This window comes from Danio rerio, chromosome 19, assembly GCF_052040795.2.
Source record: "Danio rerio strain M-AB ecotype USA chromosome 19, GRCz13ab, whole genome shotgun sequence".
In the NCBI taxonomy this organism is placed as follows: domain Eukaryota; kingdom Metazoa; phylum Chordata; class Actinopteri; order Cypriniformes; family Danionidae; genus Danio; species Danio rerio.
The window spans coordinates 16,703,918-16,728,389 of NC_141039.2; the positions used below are offsets into that span (position 1 = coordinate 16,703,918).

A 24,472-nucleotide genomic window follows, 5' to 3' on the forward strand; every position below is an offset into this window, starting at 1 on the left:
TGTCCATTTTGGAGCACCAGATGTTAAATGATTCGACATAACATATTGCATTTTTTCTCTTTGACATTTTTCACATAGAGGATCAATGATAAAGTAAATGGGTAAGGAAAAAACATTAAATTAATCATTTATCTTCTGTTCATCTGGTCTGACGTTTGCGTTTTTCTTACAAACTTTGAGTTCTAAACCATAAATAATTGAATTATTTTTCTGACAGCAAAATACTACAAATAATGCAAAGGGCATTATTTCTTAAGCTGAATTTTATGAGGATTCACTTAATTTGGATTCATAAAATAAAAGTCTGTCTGTAATAGGCTGTGTTATCTTGGTGGAAGGGAGTGTACATTTACCTTTGCAGTTTTTAAAATTTTCCAGATTGCACAACACAGTCTTACACCAATTCTAAACTTTTTGTAACTTTTGTTTAATTTTTTTTTTTTTGTGGCTAATTTGTACGATCTCATTTGTACGTTTTAATACAATTTGCTCATCCCTCAATGAGGGATAAGGCTGATTTATACTTCTGCGTTAAGAGATCGCCATGACCCATGGTGCTTGCCTTGCACGTAGTCGCGCATTTATACTTCTGCGTGCTGTTTGTGTTGCTCTGCAATAACACTTCCAAAACGCTAGCTGGCAGTAGGTTTATATGTTCCTCTTTCTCAAGTTTCTTTGCAGCTGTTTTTTTTTTTTTTTTCTGAGTAGTTAAAACTCGGTCGTTCAGAGGCGGGAACAGGCTGACATGCAACTACTTTAATCAGACTAAACCCAAAACAAACGTTTCCATTCTGGAGCGCCTTTACTGCATTCAACACTTATAAACACTCACTCTATCGGGCTCATGGCTCTCAGTACCACCGACACTTGTCACAGCTACCAAGCCGACTAATTACAGAGCTTGCGCTATGCATCGCTGGGGCATGTAGTTACATTTTTTTAGAGGTGTGGATAGGCGTCTGCTACAGCGAGGGCTATGCGACCGCACTGAGGCTGTACCAGACCATACGCAAGCGCAAGCTAAATCAGCCTTTAGGGGTGGAGTTCTGGGCATGACTTGATTTAAAAATTCCATGTTTTTAAATGAAAGAAATTGTATGACTTTGTACGAATTAGCCACTCTTCTGACAATATGTAAAACAGTTATGTACCTTATGAGTTGGGGCTGAACTAAAATGATGTCAAAATCAACCACAAAAGTGACAAAAATTTGTCAATGTCCTGATTAAAACAAACCCAATCCTGCCATTGTAGTCACGTTGTTTCATGACATCAATAAAACGGTGCTGTTTCCACAAGCTAACTTTTTACCCTATTTTCAAAAGTTTGCCCATTTTAAAATACCATTGAACAAACAACAAAACTGCTTAAAGTTTTCCATTTTCCCCCAAGTTTATACAGCACTGTAGCCTGCATTGTAAAAAAATCTGATATATATATATATATATATATATATATATATATATATATATATATATATATATATATATATATATATATATATATATATTTTTTTTTATATTCATTTTTTTTTGGCAGCTAGACTGCAAAAAAAAGAAGTAAAATGACAGACGTTAAATTACAGAACTTTACCATAAAATAACAGACTTTAAATTATAATTATTTACCATAAAATAACAGACATTAAATTATCAAAATTTGCCATAAAATAACAGATGTTAAATTATAGAAACTTACCATAAAATAACAGACTTCAAATTACAGAAATTTACCATAAAATTAAATTCTAAGGACATTTCTGTAATTTAACGTCTGTTATTTTATGTAAAATTTCTGTAATGTAACGTCTGTTATTTTATGTAAAAAAAAATTTAATTTAACGTCTGTTATGTAAAATTTCTGTAATTTAACGGCTGTTATTATTATTTTTTTTATTTTAATTTTTTTTCCCAGCACCCCAAAACGTAAAATAACAATATTTTTACAGTGTACATACAGCCCCTGAGTTGCAGGTTAATTAAAGGTGCTTGCACACTTCTGTGATTTACGCCCACCAATCCTCTTATGAAAACTTTGAATAACCAGCCTTGATTTAATAAAACAAAACAAAACTCAAAACCTCACATTTTAGCACGGAGAGCGTTACACACCTCAATAAACACCAGTGCTGTAATGCATGCAACACCTCTCGGCTTCAGGGAAATGTGTACAGGGAGTGTGAAAATATGCGGACGTTGATTCTAACGCAAACACACACACACAACCATAAGCCTCTGTGAGTCGGGGATCTCATGTCTTTGACACACGATACCAGCGAGCTGAATTTGATCTCCACTTCACTGTGTCATTTTTCTCCTGGATTCCCAGAGTGCCGAATCTTACCGGTAATCCCTTCCGCCACGCTCATGACAGACTAACACTAAGCCTGTTACGTTTCTGAGGAATTAGGCGAAGAAAGCATTCTCTGGGACAGAAACTGCCATTCAGGTCAACGTTTTGTACGATTTTACAGGCATTCAGACATGAGCCTTCGTGGCAGAAGTAGCTCTGCCCCTTTAAATACAGGACACGTCTGGTTCCTAAGTGACAAGCAGAGGGATTAATAATTAATGTTGTGTGTAGGCATACTTTATTTTATTTTTTTCACCTTGTCAAGTGGGGTGTGCTGTAAATGCCAGAACCAGCAAAAATATAATTCTGTGCACTGGCTTAAATCATCCCTCCTTTGTGGAAGCGTCTTTTCCAACTGTGGTATTATGCTATAATCCACATTATCGCATAAAGGGATTATTTTCACAGAGCCACTACTTCCTAATCACCCAAATATTGTTTAATCTTCCCTTTCTTTATAGATTACCGTAATTTATGCTCTATTTTGAAATCCTATTGCCTTTAAGAGCACTTGATTGGGCTGTGTTTCCTGGAGTTCTCTCAAAGGACAGAGCTCCATTACCTGACACACATTTGTTTGGATGAGTGTTGCTGTTTGCCAGTATTAATTTGATCAGGCCAATGTGTCCTCTTGGATTTAGAAAGTGTCCAATTAATCGAGTGTTGAACTGCTCAGCTGTGAAGCCGACATGCAGATGAATGTCATTGGAATAATTTGTGGGAAAGAGAAAAAGTACAGGTGTGGTGCTGTTTACGTGACATTCACGCTGGAGATACAAGTGGCCAATGTGTCTAAACGGATAATCTCATTGATTTCACAAATCCCAGATTTATTTTTCTTAAATGTCAACTTTATGGATGGATAATCATATCATATTGTATATAAGGCTTTAGAAAGTGCAGACATAAAACATAGAAATAAAACAACAGATATGAATCTAAAACTACTGATAGCATGCCTTAATTTCAGATATAAATTTAATAGTTTTTATTTGTTTCTTTCATAGTGGCAATACGCTGTAAAAATGTGGATGACATCATTGTTTTAAATTGAATCAACCGTTAACTCAGTCAATTCAACTTGCAACAATTAATGTTAAACGTTAAGTTGACCTTTGTGTAACTTAAATAAGTTAAAATCTGTAACTTACAGCTGAAACCTACACGTGTTGTCATTATTGTTTGATCATATTCAGGGCATCCAAAAAGTATTCATAGCGCTTCACTTTTTCCACATTTTTATGTTACAGCCTTATTCCAAAATGGATTCAATTAATTTATTTCCTCAACATTCCACACACAATACCCCATAATGTTAATGTAAAATTAAGATTTTTTGAAATTGTTGCAAATTCATTAAAAAAAGAAAAATTACGTGTGCGTAAGTATTCACAGCCTTTGCTCAATACTTTGTTGATGCACCTTTGGCAGCAATTACAGCCTCAAGACTTTTTGAATATGATGCTACAAGCTTGGCACTTTTTTGGGGAAATGTCTGCCCATTCCTCTTTGCAGTACCTCTCAAGCTCTATTGAGTTGGATGGGAAGCGATGGTGTACAGCCATTTTCAGATGTTCAATAGGATTTGGATCTGGGCTGTGGCCGAGCCACTGAAGGACATTCACCGAGTTGTTGTGACGCCACTCCATTGATATTTTGGTGGTGTGCTTTGGATCATTGTCCTGCTGGAAAATGAACTGTCGCCCCAGTCTGAGGTCAAGAGCGCTCTGAGGCATTTTCCTTCAATCCTGACCAGTCTTCCAGTTCCTGCTGCTGAAAAACATCCCCACAGCATGATGCTGCCACCACCATGCTTCACTGTAGAGATCGTATTAGCCTGATGATGAGCGGTGCCTGGTTTTCTCCAAATGTAACGCCTGGAATTCACTCCAAAGAGTTTAATTTTAGTGCCATCAGACCAGAGAATTTTGTTTCTTATGAAAGTCCTTCAGATGCTTTTGGGAAGTTCCAGGCAGTGAGTGGCTTCCTTCTGGCCACGCTACCATACAGGCTTGATTGGTGGATTGCTACACAGATGGTTGTCCTTCTGTAAGGTTCTCCTCTGCACAGAAGATTACTGAAGCTCACACTGAGTGACTATCGGGTTATTGATCACCTCCCTGACTAAAGCCCTTCTCCCCGATCACTCAGCTTAGATGGCCAACCAGCTCTAGGAAGAGCCCTGGTGGTGCCAATCATTTTCCACTTACGGATGATGGAGGCCAGTGTGCTCACTTTAACTTTCAGTGCAGCAGAAATTATTCTGTAACCTTCCCCACAAGGCATGCCTCGAGACAATCCTGTCTCGAAGGTCTATAGACAAATTCTTTGTCTTCATGCTCGGTTTGTTCTTAGACATGCACTGTCAACCCTGGGACTTGTATAGACAGGTGTATGCCTTTTCAAATCATGTCCAATCAACTGAATTTGCCACAGATGAACTCCAATTAAGCTGCTGAAACATCTCAAGATTGATCAGTGGAAACCGAATGTACTTGAGCTCAATTTTGAGCTTCACAGCAAAGACTGAGAATACTTATGTAGATGTGATTTTTCAGCTTTTTTATTTTGAATAAATTTGCAACAAATTCAAAAAAACTTATATATATATATATATATATATATATATATATATATATATATATATGTATGTATATATATATATATATATATATATATATATATATATATATTTTTTTTTTTTTTGTGAAAATCTTTGTTGTAATTCTTAGTTCTTAACAGATCAAACTGCAACTATCTTTGCCAAGCATAGACCACTGTTTAACATTATTATCTAATGTGCCCCACAATGTTTTTTTCTAATACAACAAAAGCCTGATTCCAAGGGATAATTCACACCAAAAATTAAAAATCACTCATTACTTGCCTCTCAATTGTTTCAAAACATTTGTTTATTTCTGTTGAACAAACTAAACTGTTACCATTGCCTTCCATAGAATTAGTTTTTCCTACTATAGTTGTCTGTGGTTACAGGTTTCCACACTGTAAAAATTATATAATCAATTAGTCCTGACAGCATATGATTTTACTCCATTGGTACTTTTTAAACTAAGTTAATCATGTTCCAACTTAACTTTATAAGTCACGCAAGCTGTTTAAAGTCAGTTTAAAATAATATAAGTTCAATGGACTCATAAAGTTAATTTGATTCAGCTTAAAAATTAAGGTGACTAGGATTTTATTTACAGTGCAGCATTCTTCAAAATATCTTCTTTTGCGCTCAACAAAGCAAAAAAGACACAAACTGGGTTGGAACAATTCAAGGGTGGGTAAATAACAGAATTGTATGTTTGGGTGAAGAATCCCTTTAAGCAGACATTGTGCACTTTATCTTGCAGTGTGAAGGCTGAGAAACAAGCACCCAAAATGTGTTATATAATCACACCTTTCACGTTTTTCTTCTGGACTAATAAACAAAAGAGACTCACAATAATGCATTTCTCTCAGCAAGTATCTTTGCTTTTCTGTACATACTGTACAGTACATGAACGTCTTCGCCTGAAATGCACAGAAATGACTCCCTGGTGGTTTTATGTGCTGTTTGAGTGACTGGTGAGTTTGTGTTGTGGACTGGGCTGTTTTAATAGTGTGTGTGTGTGTGTGTGTGATCACATGCCCTTTTTGTGTTTTTCTGTGCAGTTTCAGTGTGTCTACTGATATCATCAGATAAATGAAGGGTGAACGTCTTATGTGTGTTAAAACTGGGAGCACAACTGTATTTAAATTTGTAACAAAGAAAATCTCGTTTCACAGCACTATATGAAATGTTTCCCACAGCGCCCTGCTCACAGATTCCCTCCCGAGCCTCTGACAGCCTGACCTGATTTACCATCAACTATACTGGGAACTTTGTGGTGATGCACTGTGACTTCAAAAGTGCTTTTATTTCACTTTTTTTTTCTTTTTTTTTCTTTTTTTTTACAGACACTTTGTGTTGTTGTAAAGTATTTTGAGATAAACAGTTTCATGAGAGGATGATCTTCTAAGTGAATGTGTAATTTATTGTTGGGGTTGGCTTTATTAATAAAACTTTTACTTGAATCATGTTTTATTGACGCATTTATTTATTGGGAAAAGAGGAGCGAGTCTCTGTGGTGGCCAAGACTACTTTAATAATCTGTCTAGTGTTTCGAAAGGTCAGCCATTAGATTTTTTTTCACTTGACTCTCACAGGAATTAAAGTCATATTATAGAGTTATAAATATGCTTTAATACACTGTTAAGAGTTTTTTTTATGATATTTCAGTGAATAGAGTTATTATTATTCATTCTTTGTTTTTTAAGAAACATAGTTTGGCAAAAATGTTTACATATAACAACAATACACCACAACATATAAGGGAAACTACATAAAGAAATGATGAAAAATGCTATCTTAAAGGGATATTTCACCCCATTATGTACCCACTTTTCACCTGTTTCAAGTTTTTTCATCAGAAGAAATCTGGAAACCTAAAACTATTGATTTCTGAAGTATTTGTTGGATGTCCATGTGTTACAGGTATTCATCTTTCTTTAAGATATTTTCCTTTGTGTTCCACTGTAGAAATAAATGCCTAAAGGTTTGTAACCACTTAAGGGTGCGTAAACAGTGAGTATATTTTTATTCTTGGGAGAATTCACTCTTTAGGGCAAACTTTTCAGCCCACAACCCTCAAAATAACAATACCAGTGACTCCCCCATTATTCTCTGAGGTGGTTATAAATATATAAACCTTGTTCACAATGGCACACACATAGCAAAATGCCCAAGTCTATTCATCATTTAATTTTTGGAAGTGCCACTCTGAGACCATCCGTTCAGTAGTGGCCTGGATTTATATTTAATGTACGCAAGTGCCGTAATTATGTGCTGCATCTGATGCTACTGCTGTGTCTTTAATATAACGTAATCACCCCAGGGGTCGCAAAAAAATAAATAAATAATACAAATTTAAATGCTGATGGCTTTTTATTTGCTTGTTGTTTATTAAAAGGAATTCGATTTTTGGACCTGCACTTTGGGAACTACTGCTTTAAGGCACCTTTTTTATTTTTTATTTTTTTTGGTGTAAAACATCATTTAGTGGTTGTTGTCTTTACCTGAGCAGATTTTAATTGTAACTCGGTGAACATCAAATGCTGAGAAATGCATTGTAGGTATGAATATATGTTGATATAGGGTGCTCTGCATTTTCCTCTCAGTAGGCAAAAAAACGAAAAAAAAAGAAAAAAATAAATAATGAATGCAAAAATAATACAGTGGTGACTGGTGAGAAAATGTTATTTATATAAGAATATATAGCCATATCACTTTTTGTTCATTGCATTATAAGCAGTTACAATATTAATTGTGTTGCTTTTGATTAGAATGCTACATAAGGTTCTGCTATTAAGCAGCTTCTCAATGTTTAGCTGGATGTTCAGAAGTACAGTGACCCAAGGACTGAACAGAGAAAATGAATATCAAAACAGGTTGTACTGCAACTGACTAATGAGTTGAAGGGGTTTACAATCAAATAACTGAAAAACATTTTGGCCCGTTTTAAAATTAATTTACATTGATATTATGAACATTTTAAAGTAAATGATAACTTTGGTAATTGATATCTCAATTTTGGTTTACCACAAATTATTTCAAAGTTACTGCAAAATGTTTTAGTTACATGATTAGTCCTGGAGGTACCTGGTCCTGAGGGTTCCTGGTCTTGGTTCCTTTTGCTTCAAGCCCCAAATATTTAGATCACATCTGAATAAAAAGAGAAAATGTAATCAAACTAACAGCAAGTTTTGAGCATTGCAATCCATACTCAGCATGTCTGATATGATTTCATTATTAAGGTATTTAGGTTATATGTGGAACCTTTTAAACAAAAGTGTGTTGCTGTTATATTCTGGGTGAATTTGTTGATAAATTTGGTCTTTTAATGTTTTTGAAACTACATTATTACCTAGAACGAATGGCTGTCAGTAAAATCTTGTTTTGCCCTCCTGGTGGAGGTCATGAATAATATGCATTTAACATGTAGTCAAAATTTAAAGAAAGTCAAAACCTTTGACCTGTTCTTGTTTTACTTCACTTTTTTGATCCACTTCAAATGTTGACTATACTGCAGTTTCAGACAGAGTTCTTACAAATTTTAAAATCCATCATGTTGTTCCAAACTTGAAAAAACAAAGTAAAACTCTGCAAAACTCAGAAGTTTTTAGCTCAACCAAACTATTTTTTAAATCAATTAATTAATTAACAGTTTTGATATTTTGTCATTTACGGGTTATTTTGGTTTAATTGCAGTTATAAATTGCATTGTGGGATCTTGATCTATGTGCTCTGTTAACTTTTGATGTTTAACTCTGTACAGCAATGTGCATTTTATTGACACCAGTAGTTTGAAACTGAATCTGAAATATTCTTCTAAAATCAGGCCCATATTGGTTTCGGGTAGTTTGAAAGACCCACCCCTCACTGACAAAGGTCCAGTATTTAACACATCGATGAGTTTTTATTATTTTTTTTTTATGTTCTATTTTGACTGCTATGCCAAACATTCTAACAAATTGTAAAAAATAACCCATTATAAAGTCACACCGTGCCAAAATCGACAGACGAAAGTTGAATGTGCTGCTCAGTTTGTTATTTGCCTATAGGCTTTATACAAAGACAATGTACAGTTTATAATTTAAGAGTTTAACAAATTCCTATTTTTTCTAATAATGTATTTTTAAAATAAGTATTGTATTTCTTCTAAATCTTTAGGAAATGTTTTTGGTTCATCAGAAAGAGTTGTTATGATATGGCCATCTGACAAGCTAATCCAGCAAAGGATAGTGCTTAAAATAAAAATAAAAAAAAATGCAGTATTTAAACATCATAATTAAACAGAAAATGAGGGAAATAACTGCAAAAAAGGAGAAACGAGAAAAAGGAACCACCTCTTTCACCAGCCTGGCTACAGGCCTGAAAATGAGCATCTTTCTCAGCCTAATTTATTTATGTTCATTTATTTCATTTTGAAGGGAATGAAAAGGTACAAGAAAATGAGAAAAAATGCTAATTTTAGATGAAAATTTCAGAGGCACTTAATGGTTCATGTAAATTATTTATAAAACTGAAAAAAGCACTGTACGTTTTTGTAATTTACAATCCCAATCCAGACAATATCAATTAAAAATCCCAAGTCACTTTTTTAATCTTTTTAACATTAAAAAGTCCCATAAGGCAATTTCAAAGCATAGAAAACATGAATAACGAAATACAGAAAACAGCTAATTTTACTGCTAATTTCTCTACAGTAGGCCTGTCAAGTTGTTTGAAAACATTTGCCCTTATTTAAAGAGACCCAGTTGAGATCTAAATCCCTTGATATATATATAAAAAAACTAATTTAAAAAATGGAAAGTGAAATACGTTGCATCCAGTGAAGACTAAAACAAGGTATCAGCACCGCGCAAACCTTTCTACAAGACTGGCTGCAGGTAAGTCGATGTGTATATCAACTGATATAAAATAAAAATATAATTAAAAATAAAATATTGTAATAGTTGAACATTACTAAATTTAGGTGGTGTGGACCGTGGCACAGTCAGTAGTGCTGTCGCTTGACAGCAAGAAGGTTGCTGATTGGAGCCTCGGCTGGGTCAGTTGGCATTTCTGTGTGGAGTTTGCATGTTCTCCCTGGTTTCACTTCCTCCGGGTGCTCCGGTTTGCCCCACAAGTCCAAAGACATGCAGTACAGGTGAATTGGGTAAGCTAAATTGTCTGTTGTGTGTGTGGATGTTTCTTAATCATGGGTTGCAGCTAGAAGGGCATACGCTGCATAAAAATTATGCTGGATAAGTTAACGGTTCATTCCGCTGTGGCGACCCTAGATTAGTAATCAGACTAAACAGAAAAGAAAATGAATAAATAAATGAATTACAAAATTTAAATAGTTTAATTGTTTAAATTCAACAAATTTAAATAGTTTTGTACAAGAAATTTTTGCAGATATCATTTTTTCTTTGTGTTTTCATCTGTATTGTTTTATTTCTCTCACATTAAAACATGACAGGCAATATATAAAATTATAAAATTAGGTTGATACAATGTGTAGTTTTCGTCTACTTTTTTATCATTTGAAATGCTGTGCAAGTTTTCAGCAAAAAAAAAAAAAAATTGTAGCCTACTGTATTTATTTATCAAAAAATTATAAAATTGTATTGATACAATGCATGGTTTAAACGTTTGTCTTTGTCATGGGCCTGCATGAAGGCACATAGCTACACTAGGCAAATTGAAAAGAAAAAACTAGCTTTATGATAAGATTCCAGTTGGAATGAAAACAATATGAACATTATACTAAAGAATTTCATTTATTTAACCGTGTGTAGATAGAATGTACAGTGATACCTTTAGCAAGCCAACCCATGATTTGACAAACAAACTTCAAGTCCCACAATTCTCAATAACACCCCGTAATTACCCAGCGTTCACCGCGGTTGTGCAAAATGGCGGCTATTGCAAGCACAAACACAACAGGCTTTGACTGCCCGTCATGGTGAGATAAGAAACCAATTACTTCATTTTTGCACTCAAAGTGAAGTCCTGCATGCATGTGTGTGGAGCTACCGAGTAGGTCATTAATGCATAAATACAAACAATGCAATTTACCCCTGTAAACAAGAGTCGCAGACAGAAACTCAACACACAGTAAAATATCGAATATGCATAATTGCGTTAATGAATGGACTTTTATTCTGTTTTTATGTGGCTAATTTGTGCCATGTATATGGATCCGCTATTTCGTGTTGCGTTGCACATTTTAGTATTTAATGTTGAATAATTTAATTTAATAACATTTAATCTCAGGGCAGGAAAACCTCCACCTGGACTTCATTTGGATGTGGTTAAAGGAGACAAATTAATAGAGGTAAGACGAATTAACATTACTGTTAAATAAACAGTGATGAATATTGTTGTTTACCCTTATATAATAGTTTAAAAATATATTAAAACGTCATGGGGAAAAATTCCAATTAGCGTTCAATGTGCAAAGTCATTATAAGATATATCTCAATGGTAAAGTTGGTTTATATTCGCACATTCATTCAGTGAGACTCTCCTTATATTGTTTACCATGGTACTTTGAATATTCGGTCTGAAATCACATGCATGACTTCAAAACAACATTAGCACTATTTAATAGATTGTGGATGTTGTACTTTGATAGTCACTGGCTGCTAATATATCCCTATTTAGAATTTGCGAATAATACTTTTCAGAAATTTTTTTATCAAGGAGAAAGTCCTAATACGTGAATATAAAACCAACTTTACCCTGATGGTTTCTCATGTCTGAAAACTTGTAGATGGGAAATACTACCAGAAATGATAGGGGTAAAGTTGGTTTTATATTCAATATTCAGACATTCTCCTTTATAATATATTTTCAGAAAAGTATTTTTTGCAAATTCTAAATAGAGAAATCATATTAGCAGCCAATGACTATCAAAGTACAACATTGCTTACAGTGAATTGTATAGTGTTACTGTTGTTTAGAAAGTCATACTTGCATAATTCCGAGCAAATGTTCAAAGTAACATGGTAAACAATAAACAGACTGCTCAATGAACGAATGTGTGAATATAAAACTGACTTTACCTCTATCCAGAAACGTACATTATCAGTCCCTGAAATAAAAAACCATAAATAGAGTGGATAAAAAAAAAATTATCCCAAGAATTTCTAAAATGGACTAATGGTTGATTTCTGCGAGAAGTAGGTGATTCATTTTGTTCTCAGTTTTTTTTTCCTATTAAAAGCACCCTACAAATATACAAACCCTGTCATTGTCCTTGTCCTCAGCTCAATTTAACCTACAGCTTTAATAGTTTTGTTATGCTTAAACTGTTGTTTAGAAAAAAATACTTCAGAAATAGCATGTTTAAGTTATCATTCACATTAATTGATTAAAAACATAAAATAATAAATAAATTCTACAAATAAATACTGCAAATATATAATACAAATAAATTTACAACTGTCCCAATGTTTCTGTCAGTCTTGTCACATTTGCATTAAATTTAACATAAAATGCATGCAATACATGTTTAATGGCGAACTCAAGGCGACCGTGATCACTGAATTGTATATTTTTATACTTGTTTTTGTATGATTTTTTTGGGGACAACAAGGTTAAATTAGGCGCTGCCACATTTGTTTTAAGTGAAACTTTACATTTCTGTTAGAATGTCTCTGATATAAGCAAAAAGGGAGTTTAATAATTGTATTAATTTACTTAATAAACTCAAATTTGACAAACCAGAACTTTTTGGATGAACTGACTTTGGAATTTTGTGACAAATATACTAGGTTTCATAATCTCTTATTCTTTATTTTTTATACACTTTTTCTTGTCTCTTGCAGAAGTTGATTATAGATGAGAAGAAGTTCTATCTGTTTGGGAGGAACCCGGACCACTGTGACTTCACGATAGACCACCAGTCGTGTTCGCGTGTTCATGCAGCGCTGGTTTACCACAGACACCTCAAGAGGGTGTTTCTCATTGACCTCAACAGCAGTGAGTGCAGAATATGCCACCTTTAAGTAATTTAGCTTTCAACTTTAAACACATGCTTTTTCATTTCTCTTTGTTCAGCACATGGCACGTTTCTGGGCAGAATTCGCCTTGAACCCCACAAACCTCAGCAAGTTCCGATTGACTCGACCATGTCGTTTGGTGCATCAACAAGAGTTTACACACTGAGAGAGAAACCGCAGACGCAGAGTAGCTCCACCACAGGAGACAGTAAAGGAGTGGAGGATGAGGAGCTCAAGGGCTTGCTGGGACTGCCAGAGGAAGAAACGGAGTTAGAGGTGTGTAAAAAGAGTGTTCTACATAATAGACAATGTAAATGTTATCGTGGAAGTGCACATATGTAATTCAGCCTTCCTGAATGCTATCAAGTAAAAGACAACATTGTGCATTAATTGTGATGTGCATTTTTTCTAAAAATGTGCATTAAAACCCAGTGATAAATCAAATCACAAAATAAGTCCGTGTCAATGCATGCTTCTTTCCTAATCCATTGAAAATCTATTAGAAAATATATTCTGTACTTTTTCCCTTAAGACAAGTTCAAACATATGAATCTCTTCAGAATTTTGGGGCCTATATATATATATATATATATATATATATATATATATATATATATATAGTATGTCACAAAAGTGATTACACCCCTGCCATTTGACTCTTTGACACAGCAGTGTAAATTTATTGTCCTCTGAAAATAACTACAAATACAGCCAATAATATATTAACCCCTGGCAACAAAAGTGAGTACAACCCTAAGTGAAAAAGTGAAAAATGAATATTTTGTGCGGCCACCTTCATTTTCCAGCTTGGTTTTAACTCTCTTGAGCATGGAGTTGACCAGAGCTTCACAGGTTGCCACTGAAATTTTCTTCCACTCCTCCATCACAACATCATGGAGGTGGTGGACATTTCAGGGCAATAAGGACTGCCCGATGGCCCGTGGCCAGCGTGTGAGACACTCGGGCCAGTGTACAGAATGTTACTGGCCCGATCGGGCCAGTGCTGCCTTTTTGCCTGCCAGATCTAGCCAGAGCTACGTGCTGCGACTGTCTGTCAATTGTGTGCACATACAATCTTACGGTACATTCACACATAGACGTTTGTTTCGGAATCTGTCTCGTTTCCCCTGTTAGCGCGTTTTTTTGGCATATATCTAGCAGTTGCGCTCGCATCCGCGCCAAATCAATCAGTCCGAGATCGCCTGAATGAGACTGTCTCTGCCCTATTGAGCGGATCGATTGTAGCGAGAAAACAAAACAATGCAACGAACTAACGACCCAGGCTATATCACAGTGTATTATGATTGTGTAATAGCCATATATACGGCTATATGAAGAGAGAATGATGAGCAGGGCGAGATGTCATTCTTACCAGTAAATGCGAAAGTGAAAGCATGCTAAAATATTACCGAGAGCTGTTTATCCAGCCTGATCTCAGTTAATCCGTTAGGAAAATTCACCAAAGTTATTATGATCATTTTTTTCCATGTTTTATTCTTACAATATGTTATGTTAGGCCAGTTGTTTTGTTCATTTCTGCACTGACAGCTCGAAAGAAAATCAACATTGATCTGCTTCGCGATCTGATGCAGTCTCGGTTCATCTGTTATGTCTCTCTATAATTTAAGCCTAAAATACAGAATTATAGTCAACGTTTCTTTAATAGATTGATTAATTCAATAGATAGATATCTACAAAACCTGACAATTGAAATGAGGCTCTGTATGAGAAAGTCTGACCTCGATTTGTATTTGGTGACGATGTCTGTGGGCTGTTAAAATTAAAGTGCACATTTTCACTTATAAAATATTCTACACAACTGGTCAAAAGTTTGTGGTCAGTGTGATTAAATATGTTAAAATAAGCTTCATTGCTCACCAAGGCTGAAATTATTTCATCATAAATACAAATTGTGAAATGTTCCACTATAAAATAACTGTTCAAAAGTAGTTATTCATATAATTTATTCATTTATTCCAGTGATTTTAAAGATGAAAGTTCAGCTTCATTACTCCAGTCACATAATCCTTCAGAAATCATTAATATTAATTATTATTATATTTATTAATGGTAATAGTAATAAAATCAATAATGTCTGGAGTAATGATTTTATTTGAAACTACATACAATAACAAAGCAGTTATTTAAAATTTTGATAAATATTTACCAATTAACCATTTTTTACATTTATAAATATAGCCTTGATGAACTGAATAATTTTCCCTAAAAAACAGTTTAAAAATTACTGTAAATATATATACAGAGTTATTAGCCCCCTTTTGTTTTGTTTTTTTCTTTTTAAAATATTTCCTAAATGATGTTTAACAGAGCAAAGAAATGTTGATATTTTGTCTGATAATATTTTTTCCTCTGAACAAAATCTTATTTGTTTTATTTTGGCTAGAATAACAGCAGTTTTTTTTTTTTATGAACCATTTTAAGGTCAAATTTATTAGCCTCTTAAGCTAATTGTTTTTCAGACTGTCTACAGAACAAAACATCTTTATACAATAACTTACCTAATTACCCTAACCTGCCTAGTTAACCTAATTACCCTAGTTAAGCCTTTAAATGTCACTTCAAGCTGTATAGAAGTGTCTTGAAGAATATGTAGTCAAATATTATTTACTGTTATCATTTCAAAGATAAAATAAATCAGTTATTAGAGATGAGTTATTAAAACTATTATGATTCGAAATGTGCTGAGAAAATCTATTCTCTGTTAAATAGAAATTGGGGAAAAAATAAACGGGTGCTAATAATTTAGGGGGACTAATAATTCTGAAATCAACACACACCCCCCCACACACACACACCCAAACGCACTCGCACGCACAGTCAAATAGCTATTAACTTCTTTTTTTTGTGAGCCGATCGGGCCAGTAGAAAAAATCCTTGGCATTGAAGCCTGCATTTGAGACCTTTTGCTCCTCCACCTTTTCAGGATGCCCCAGAGGTGTTCTATGGGGTTTATGTCTAGAGACATGCTTTGCCAGTCCATAATATTTATCCTCAGCCTCTTTAGCAAGCCAGTGGTCATCCTGGATGAATGTTTGGGGTTATTATCATGCTGGAACACTGCTCTGCAGTTCAGTTTCCTGAGTGAACTGCTTCAGTATGTCACAGTACATCTTAGAATTCATGTTTGCCTCAATGAAATGTAGCTCCCCAATGCCAGCAGCACTCATGCAGCCCCAGAACATGACACTCCCACCACCGTGTTTAATAGTAGACAAGACACACTCGTCTTTGTACTCGTCACCTGGTTGCCGTCCCACACACTTGACACACGCCACACACACTTGACACCATCTGAACCATTACTGGTTTAAGTAATCCTGGTCCTTAGTTTGCATGTCTGCAGCAAATTGTTTGCAAGCTTTCTTGCATCGTCTTTAGAAGAGGCTTCCTTTTAGGACCACAACCATGCAGATTAATTTGATGCAGTGTGCGGTGTACGGTCTGAGCACTGACAGGCTGACCACCCATATCTTCAGTCTCTGCAGCAATGCTGGAAGCACTCATCTGTCTGTTTTTCAAAGACAATCTTTGGATGTGATACTGAGAACGTGCACTCAGCTTCTTTGACCGGCCATAGCGAGGCCTTTTCTGATAAAAACCTGTCCTCTTAAAGCACTGAAGGGTCTTGGCCATTGTGCTGCAGCACAGTTTCAGAGTGTTGGTTATCGTCTTATAGCCTAGGCCATCTTTATGTAAGGCAACAATTTGTTTTTCAGGTCTTCTGAGAGTTGTTTGCCATGAGGTGCCATGTTAAACTTTCAGTGGCCTGATTGAGGGAGTGGTAGAGATTTTATACCAAATTTAACTCGCCTGCTATGTGTAGATACCCGAGACAGTTTAACACTTATGAGTTACATGACACAGGGGAAGAAAAATGACTAATTGTGCTTAATTTTTACATTTTCACTTTGCGGTGTACATGCATACATATATAAATGTATACATATATATATATGTATATGTATATATATGTATATATATATATATATATATATATATATATGTGTATATATATATATATATATATATATATATATATATATATATATATATATATATATATACATATATATATATATATATATACATATATATATATATATATATATATATATATGTATATATATATATATATATGTATATATATATATATATATATATATATATATATATGTATATATATATATGTATATATGTATGAGAACAGATGCATGGAAACCTACTGTTGCGTAATATATTTATTTATGCTTATTTTAAAAATCATGAAATGTATTTTAGTAAATTAAAACTTTTGTATACAGATGTTCCTTGTACTTTCTACACTCTAAACGCAAATAAAAAGTCAAACAGTCAGTAAATAAAAAAAAATAATTTATTTCACACTAAAAATGAAAACAAATTTTAATCCAATATATCCAAATTTTCTTTTCTCTTCAGAACCTGACAGAGTTCAACACCGCTCATAACAAACGCATTTCTACACTCACCATTGAAGAGGGAAACCTAGAGATCCAGAGACCCAAGAGGAAGAGGAAAAGCTCACGAGTGTCTTTCAGCGAAGATGAAGAGATCATAAACCCAGGTACACCAACACATACACACAGGGTTTGAATGTAATATGTACAGTGCTGTTTGAAGGACACATCCCTTTTGATTAGAAATGACAGTAAAGGCATTTGCTATTTATTTGTTTAAAGACATTTTAGAAGTTTTCTATTTCGAATAAATGCTATACATCAAAGAATGTGGAAAATATTTAGTTTGTATTAGTGTTTCTAGGAGTTTTTATGAAAGCATTGATAATAATTATTAGAAACGTTTCTAGAGCAGGAAATCAGCATTTTAGATGGATTTCTGAGGCATCATGTGACTGTAGATAGTATAAATGATTGCTAAAAGTTTGGCTTCAACGTAGGGCTGGGCATTAAACATTTAACTCTATTGCATTTAATGAACAAGTATTTTATTTATTTAATTTATGTTTTTGCCCTCATAGTTCACTGACAAATTTTGTACAGTTAATATTCTCACATATTACAAGTGAGAGATTTTAGAATAAGGGGTGTATTACTTGATTTTAAAATAATTGAAGTAAACACACACTATTATCTTTCATTCTTTGTTGAACTCTGAACAACTGAAATTAAATCACATATTACCTTAAATGCGGCTTTCTGCGCTGCCCACCCTGGTCACCACTACCAAACCGACCAATCACAAAGATTCCGTTGTGATGTGTAGTTACCTTTTTTGAGAGGTGCGCGGGTATATAAAGGCTGTGCCAGGCCGTACGACAGTACGTGCTCTTGGCAGAAGTATAAAATTAGAATAATATAATAAGTATAAATCATAATATAATAAGTATGGATTAGCCTTAACAGAGCAGGGTCATAAGACTCCACACAAAAGGGAAAATAATTTAAACAAATGACCTTGAAAAATTTGTTCCATTATGAATGTCGATTTAGATTATTTTTTCAATTAATCGCCTGGCCCTACTTCAACATCACTGAGGGGAAAAATGCAGTTTGAATATTAGTTCAGAAAGAAAATAGTTGTTAAATTGTATTGATAAACAGAATAGATGGTTTGTTTAAGGTACTTTTAATAAAATAAACACAAAGTAAATCAAAATAAAAGAAATACTTGGTGAGCACAAAGAAAGAGAGATCGAAGGGACAAAACAATTGCAAACTCACAAAGCATTTTTCAGTATTTTGTGATTCATGTTAATTCATTGTCAAATCATGCATTTAAATTTTAAATTATGGCTTTAAATTTAACTTTATCTTCCAGCTTTTAACCTTAAAAGTCCCCTTTTCTAACTTTTTATTAACATTTTTAATAGTATTTTCACACTTTATTTTGATTATGCATTTGTTGAATTTAAGTTATATTGCATCTACATGCAAACTAATTCTTATTAGATTATAAGTAGACTGTTAGGTTGAGGTTAGGGTTAGTGTAAGATGGCATGTACTTGCAAAGTTTCTTATAGTCAGTAAAATGTCTTTTGAAGGAGCGGTATCAACAGATATTAAGCAGACACTAATACTTTCTAATACAGTCTACTAATACTTTAATGGACCATCCAAATAAAGTTTTACCATATTAAGTGATATATTGTCTGGCTTGATATTACACTATTAAAAACCTTGTAATAAACTGGCAGTACATTTTCTGTTATTTTACAGACTTATTTTTCTCCATATATTATTTTTTTTACATTATATTATTTCAAGCTACTAAAAAGTCATTAAAAGTAAACTGTAGAGTTGAATTTTTGACATCAAAAGTCGATGGGCACAAATTCACATCCCATAATGCAATTCACAACTGTGTACAGAAAGCATTTGTGAATCACAAAACACAGAAACTGTTAATTAACAGATCTTTTTTATTCAACATTCCAACAGTTGTTTTTTTATTCAACATTCCAACACTCATCATGTGTGAATGGCTTGGTCTTCTCTCAGTCCTCGTTGGTGTTGTGACTTGTGTTAATAGCACATTGTTAATCTTTCTTTCACAGAGGACGTGGACCCTTCTGTAGGACGCTTCAGAAACATGGTGCAGACGGCCGTGGTTCCTATTAAGGTAGGATAATAGGCCTGCTCTCGTCTGTTGGTCTGCATTGTTGTTTTAGCACGTCATCATTGATTTTAATGGATTTTAGAACAGCCGTTCTCTCAATACAATTTAAGTAGTTTGTTGCATGGCTCGCAAACAGGAAATTGTGTATAATGCAGAAGTAATGGCTTCTAAAAGGCTTCCTTTAGTCTGTCTCCTAATGTAAAGATGCTTTGACCTTGAATGTCTACAGCAATCTGTCTTTAGGCCTTTGTGTTACTTTGAAATGGGTTTGGTTTTCAGACATACTATAAAACTTTTATATATACAGTGCCTATAGAAATCATCATATGCGGTGAAAATCAATACCTTTACTCACATCACACCCTGCTTTTAACAGAGCTTTGGTATAAAGTTGTGGGAGATGGCTACAAAAACATTTCAAAGGCTGGCAAAGTTATTTGGAATGTGATTTGATTTCAGGCTGTTTAACAAATATGTGTGGTTTAAGTTGATAATATAATATAATATAATATAATATAATATAATATGATATGATATGATATGATATGATATGATATGATATGATATGATATGATATAATATAATTTAATATAATATAATACAATACAATAAAATACAAAATAATATAATATAAAATATTATAATATAATACAATACGATATAATATAATATAATGGCTGTATATATTGTTAGACACTCAAATGTGGTGTTATCATTTTACAGAATTGTAGGTCAAATTGCAAAACACACACAGACAGACATAAAGGGTGACCAATAGTGATGAATTAATAAGATTATATATAGAAAATTTTGCCCAGCTGTAGCAATATATTTCATATAATTATATACATTCACTGGCCACTTTATTAGGTACACCCGCTTTTGCCTTCAAAACTGCCTTAATCCTTTGTGGCATAGATTTTAACAAGGTACTGGAAATATTCTTTAGAGATTTGATAGACATGATAGCGTCACGCAGTTGCTGCAGATTTGCTGCAAATTTGTCGGCTGCACATCCATTATGTGAATCTTCCGTATCACCACATCCCAAAGGTGCTCTATTGGATTTAGCTCTGGGGACTGTGGAGGCCAATTGAGTACAGCGAATCCATTGTCATGTCCAAGCAACCAGTCTGAGATGATTTGCGGTTTATGACGTGGCGCGTTATCCTGCTGGATGAAGCCATCAGAAGATGGGTACACTGTGGTTATAAAGAGATGGACATGGTTAGCAACACTACTCCAGAAGGCTGTGGTGTTGACACAATGCTCGATTGGTACTAATGGGCATTTGGGCCCACATTGGTACTAATGGGCATTTGGGCCCACAGAACTGCCGCTCACTGGATATTTTCCTCTTTTCAGACCATTCTCAGTAAGCGCTAGAGATGGTTGTGCGTAAAAATCCAAGTTGATCAGCAGTTTCTGAAATTCTCAGACCAGCCCGTCTGGTACTGACAACCATGCCACATTCAAAATCACTTAAATCCTCTTTCTTCCCCATTTTGATGCTTGGTTTGAACTGCAGCAGTTTGTCTTGACCATGTCTACATGTCTTAATTCATTGAGTTGCTGCAATGTGATTGGCTGATTAGAAATTTGCGTTAACGAGCAGTCGGACAGGTGCATGATAAAGTAACTGGTGAGTGTATTTTGAAAAAAAAAAAAAATCTAATATTTTTTCTTTTTTATTATTGTTATTTTTTAACGAATGTTTAAAGACCTAAGTATCAAAATTGTATATTTGTAACTGTAAAGTTATTTTATTTTTAAAACAGTTTTATGGTCATTTAAAGCCCAAAGTGTTTTTCAGAACATACTCGGGCACAATCTCCATGTTTGCTCAATTTGATTGTGTTTATGAACACAGGCGCTCGACTTTGTACTAACTCAAAATGGTAATAGGCTTTTAATAAAAAAATAAATTTAGCTCACCATTTCACCCTCAAATGCTTCAGAATCTTTGAGTTTCTTTTTCTGTTGAACACAAAAAAAGATACTTTGAAGACTGTTGGGCACTGGCAGCCATTATCACTTTAATGAATTTCTTTTCTTGTTGAACACAAAATTAGATAGTAATAGTTTCCTTTCTTTTCAACAGAAGAACGAAACTCAAACAGTTTTGGAACAAATGGAGGATGAACTAATGACTTTTTCTTTTCAGATGAACTATTCTTTTAAAGGTCCTGTGAAGTGCTTTGAAATGTGCATTTTTGAGAGGGTGGGGCATAGTTTAGATCCTTAAAAAAAACTAAAAAAAAACAGCCAGAAGTGTTTTCTTTTATCACCACTCTGCCAGTCAGGGGTTGAGCTTCAGATGTGCATCAAATGGGAAGCATCTTGAAAAAGGTGGGGCATATCATAAACTAAAGAGCAATTGATTGGTCAAGATTTGATGAGAAACTGAAGAATGAAGTGAAGTGAATAAAACCATTGATCCATTGCTGAAGTGACAAACTACAAGCTTTACATGTTTATAACTATTTTATATTTTTTTAAACAGAAATGTTATTGTTTTGGTTTGCACTAGCATGTAGATATAATAAAAATGGAAAAAAATATTGACGATACCATCTACAAAAATGTTGTTTTACTTTATTGGGACATTTAAATAAAACATTTAAAAACATTTTAAAAACATTTATTTACATTCTGTGAATTTCTGCACTACAGAAAAAGAAACTGGAAGGTCACAGTACGTTGGGACTTGACGAAAATGTAGCACGTCGCTTACAGAACTTCCCCCTCAGCGGAGGGCTTTATGGCGACCTGCCGCCCACCAGCCATGAAGCAGGAGGGCAAGGCGGAGGAGGTCAGGGAGGTGGTTCTGCCATCACGGGTGGGATGCCTTTACCCTTCCCCAACCCCGCTCCAGAGGTGGACGTCTCACCCACCACTGTGCAGCCTCCAGCCATGCTGAACCCCACTCCTGCTCCCGGACCCTATTCAGCAGAGCCCCTCAATGAGCCTCGCAAGAAGAAATACGCCAAAGAGGCCTGGCCTGGCAAAAAGCCAACCCCTTCACTGCTGATTTAACATGGCGCTCAGAAGGATGGACACAGACTATGTTTGGCACATGAAGATCACATTGTTCAGGTTGTTGGTTCCAGATGTCGTTTTCCAGCACTTCTGATACATACTACAAATATGTAATGCTGCTTTTTATTGCTTGAGGATTTGCCATTGGTGATACACCAATTAAACATTTGAAACTGGCTGTAACTGCCGGGGAGAGTTAATATATAGAAATGTCTGATTTCACACCAAAATCAAAAGGGAAAATACTAATTATATGGTCATTGTAAAATTAAGCTGTCGATTTTAATTTATTGTTTTTTTGCATTTAGATTTTTACATCCGTCTCCACAAATAAATTACATTTAGTCAGACACTTTTGTCCAAAGCAACTTACAAATTAGAAGGGATTTAGCAACAAGAAGATGCAATACACACAAAAAGTGCTAATTATACAAATACATATTTAATTTAACCAGAGTGATCCTGTCTGGAATTATTTAACATCATATACACTGTAAAACATGCTGGGTTCCACACAATCCCTTCATCTCGTCTAAACGCAAATCTATTATGTTAATTTTAAGTTGATTGAACATAAAAAATAAGTTATGCCTAAAAAAACTAAAGAACTGTGTTGTTTTAGATTATTTCAAATGGGTAGTTTGAACAAGCAGCAAACATTTTTTGTGTAGTTGATCAGAATTGACAGTAAGAGCGCTACAGAAAACAATGTGTAAAGGCTTTTTTTGGCGTTATAGAGAATTTGAAGAGATGTTTAGTTTAGCAAAAAACTCATGCATAGGAATCTTAATAGGTTGGATTTTTTTCCTTTAAGGTAATACGTTACTTAAACTCACTAAGACTATTTGTTCAAAAATACAGTATAGAAACTGTGTTTATTCCTGTGAATTAAATCTGAATTTTCAGCCATGTTACTTCAGCGTCACATGATCCTTGAAAAAAATCATTCAATTATATGCTGTTTTGCTGCTCAAGAAATATTTATTAATGATGTAAAAAGTTGCTGCTTCATAGTTTTGTGCAAATCATGATAAATTAACATTCAAATGCATGATGTGAGTATGATTTATGTATGTATGTATGTATTTATATATTTATTTATTTATTTTAGTACAGAAAATATGCATTTAAGTAATATGCACTGTAAAACCCAACAGTCAACTTTATCAAATGAAGTGAGTGTAGTTAACTCAAAATTGACTGAAAGTTCTACTCTATTCTACTAAGTGTTTTGAACTCAGAGCTGAAGGTAACGAGGTAATTAAACGAGGTAATCATTACTTTCACTTAAATATAGTAAATTCATAGTACTCGTATAGATTAGTTTTTTTTAACTAATTATTTGTTGCAATTGTTTTTCTCAAATGGTTTGAGTTGCCTTAATTTATTGGGTTTTTAAGTACTCAGTTGGTTTAAGTTCTCTTCATTTATCAGGTTTACTGAGCTAAAATTGCTTCATTTACTCAAATGAATTAAGTTCACAGTACTTATTAGGATTAGCTTTTGAACTTAAAACAGACTTTAACTTTTTGAGTTTTACAGTGTGAATGCACATTCAACTGATCAAAAGCCACTGAAGAACAAAAGGAAAAAAAAATTAAACTGCAGCAAAGTGTTGATAACTATGCTTTCATCATTGATGATAATCATCAACATTTATCATTTCTGAAGGATCTTTAATGCTGAGTTGTGACCTATGAAAATGTAGCTTTCACAGGAATAAATTACATTCATTATATTTAATAGCAAGCTGTCTAAATTGTCTTAGTATTATTATTATTATAGATTTATTTATTTATTTGTCATATTTTTGAGACTTCATTCAAAAAAATGTTATCAAAAATTGCATTTATTCCAAACTTTTTGACTCGTGGTGTAATATTTCTAG

General features: G+C 34.1%; 2 protein-coding genes across 2 annotated transcripts in view; one reads left to right on the forward strand and one right to left on the reverse strand.

Moving 5' to 3' along the window:
- The window catches only part of LOC147839576 (uncharacterized), an 846,284-nt gene that overhangs the window by 454,372 nt on the left and 367,440 nt on the right, over positions 1-24,472 (reverse strand). The gene's annotated exons all lie outside the window — the stretch shown is intronic.
- On the forward strand, positions 10,840-22,784 carry ppp1r8a (protein phosphatase 1, regulatory subunit 8a). The gene is given in 7 exon segments (NM_001100952.1): positions 10,840-10,889; positions 11,201-11,261; positions 12,757-12,910; positions 12,989-13,206; positions 17,389-17,533; positions 19,484-19,548; positions 22,219-22,784. Coding segments are annotated over 7 exon segments (1,056 nt in total). The 3' UTR covers positions 22,582-22,784.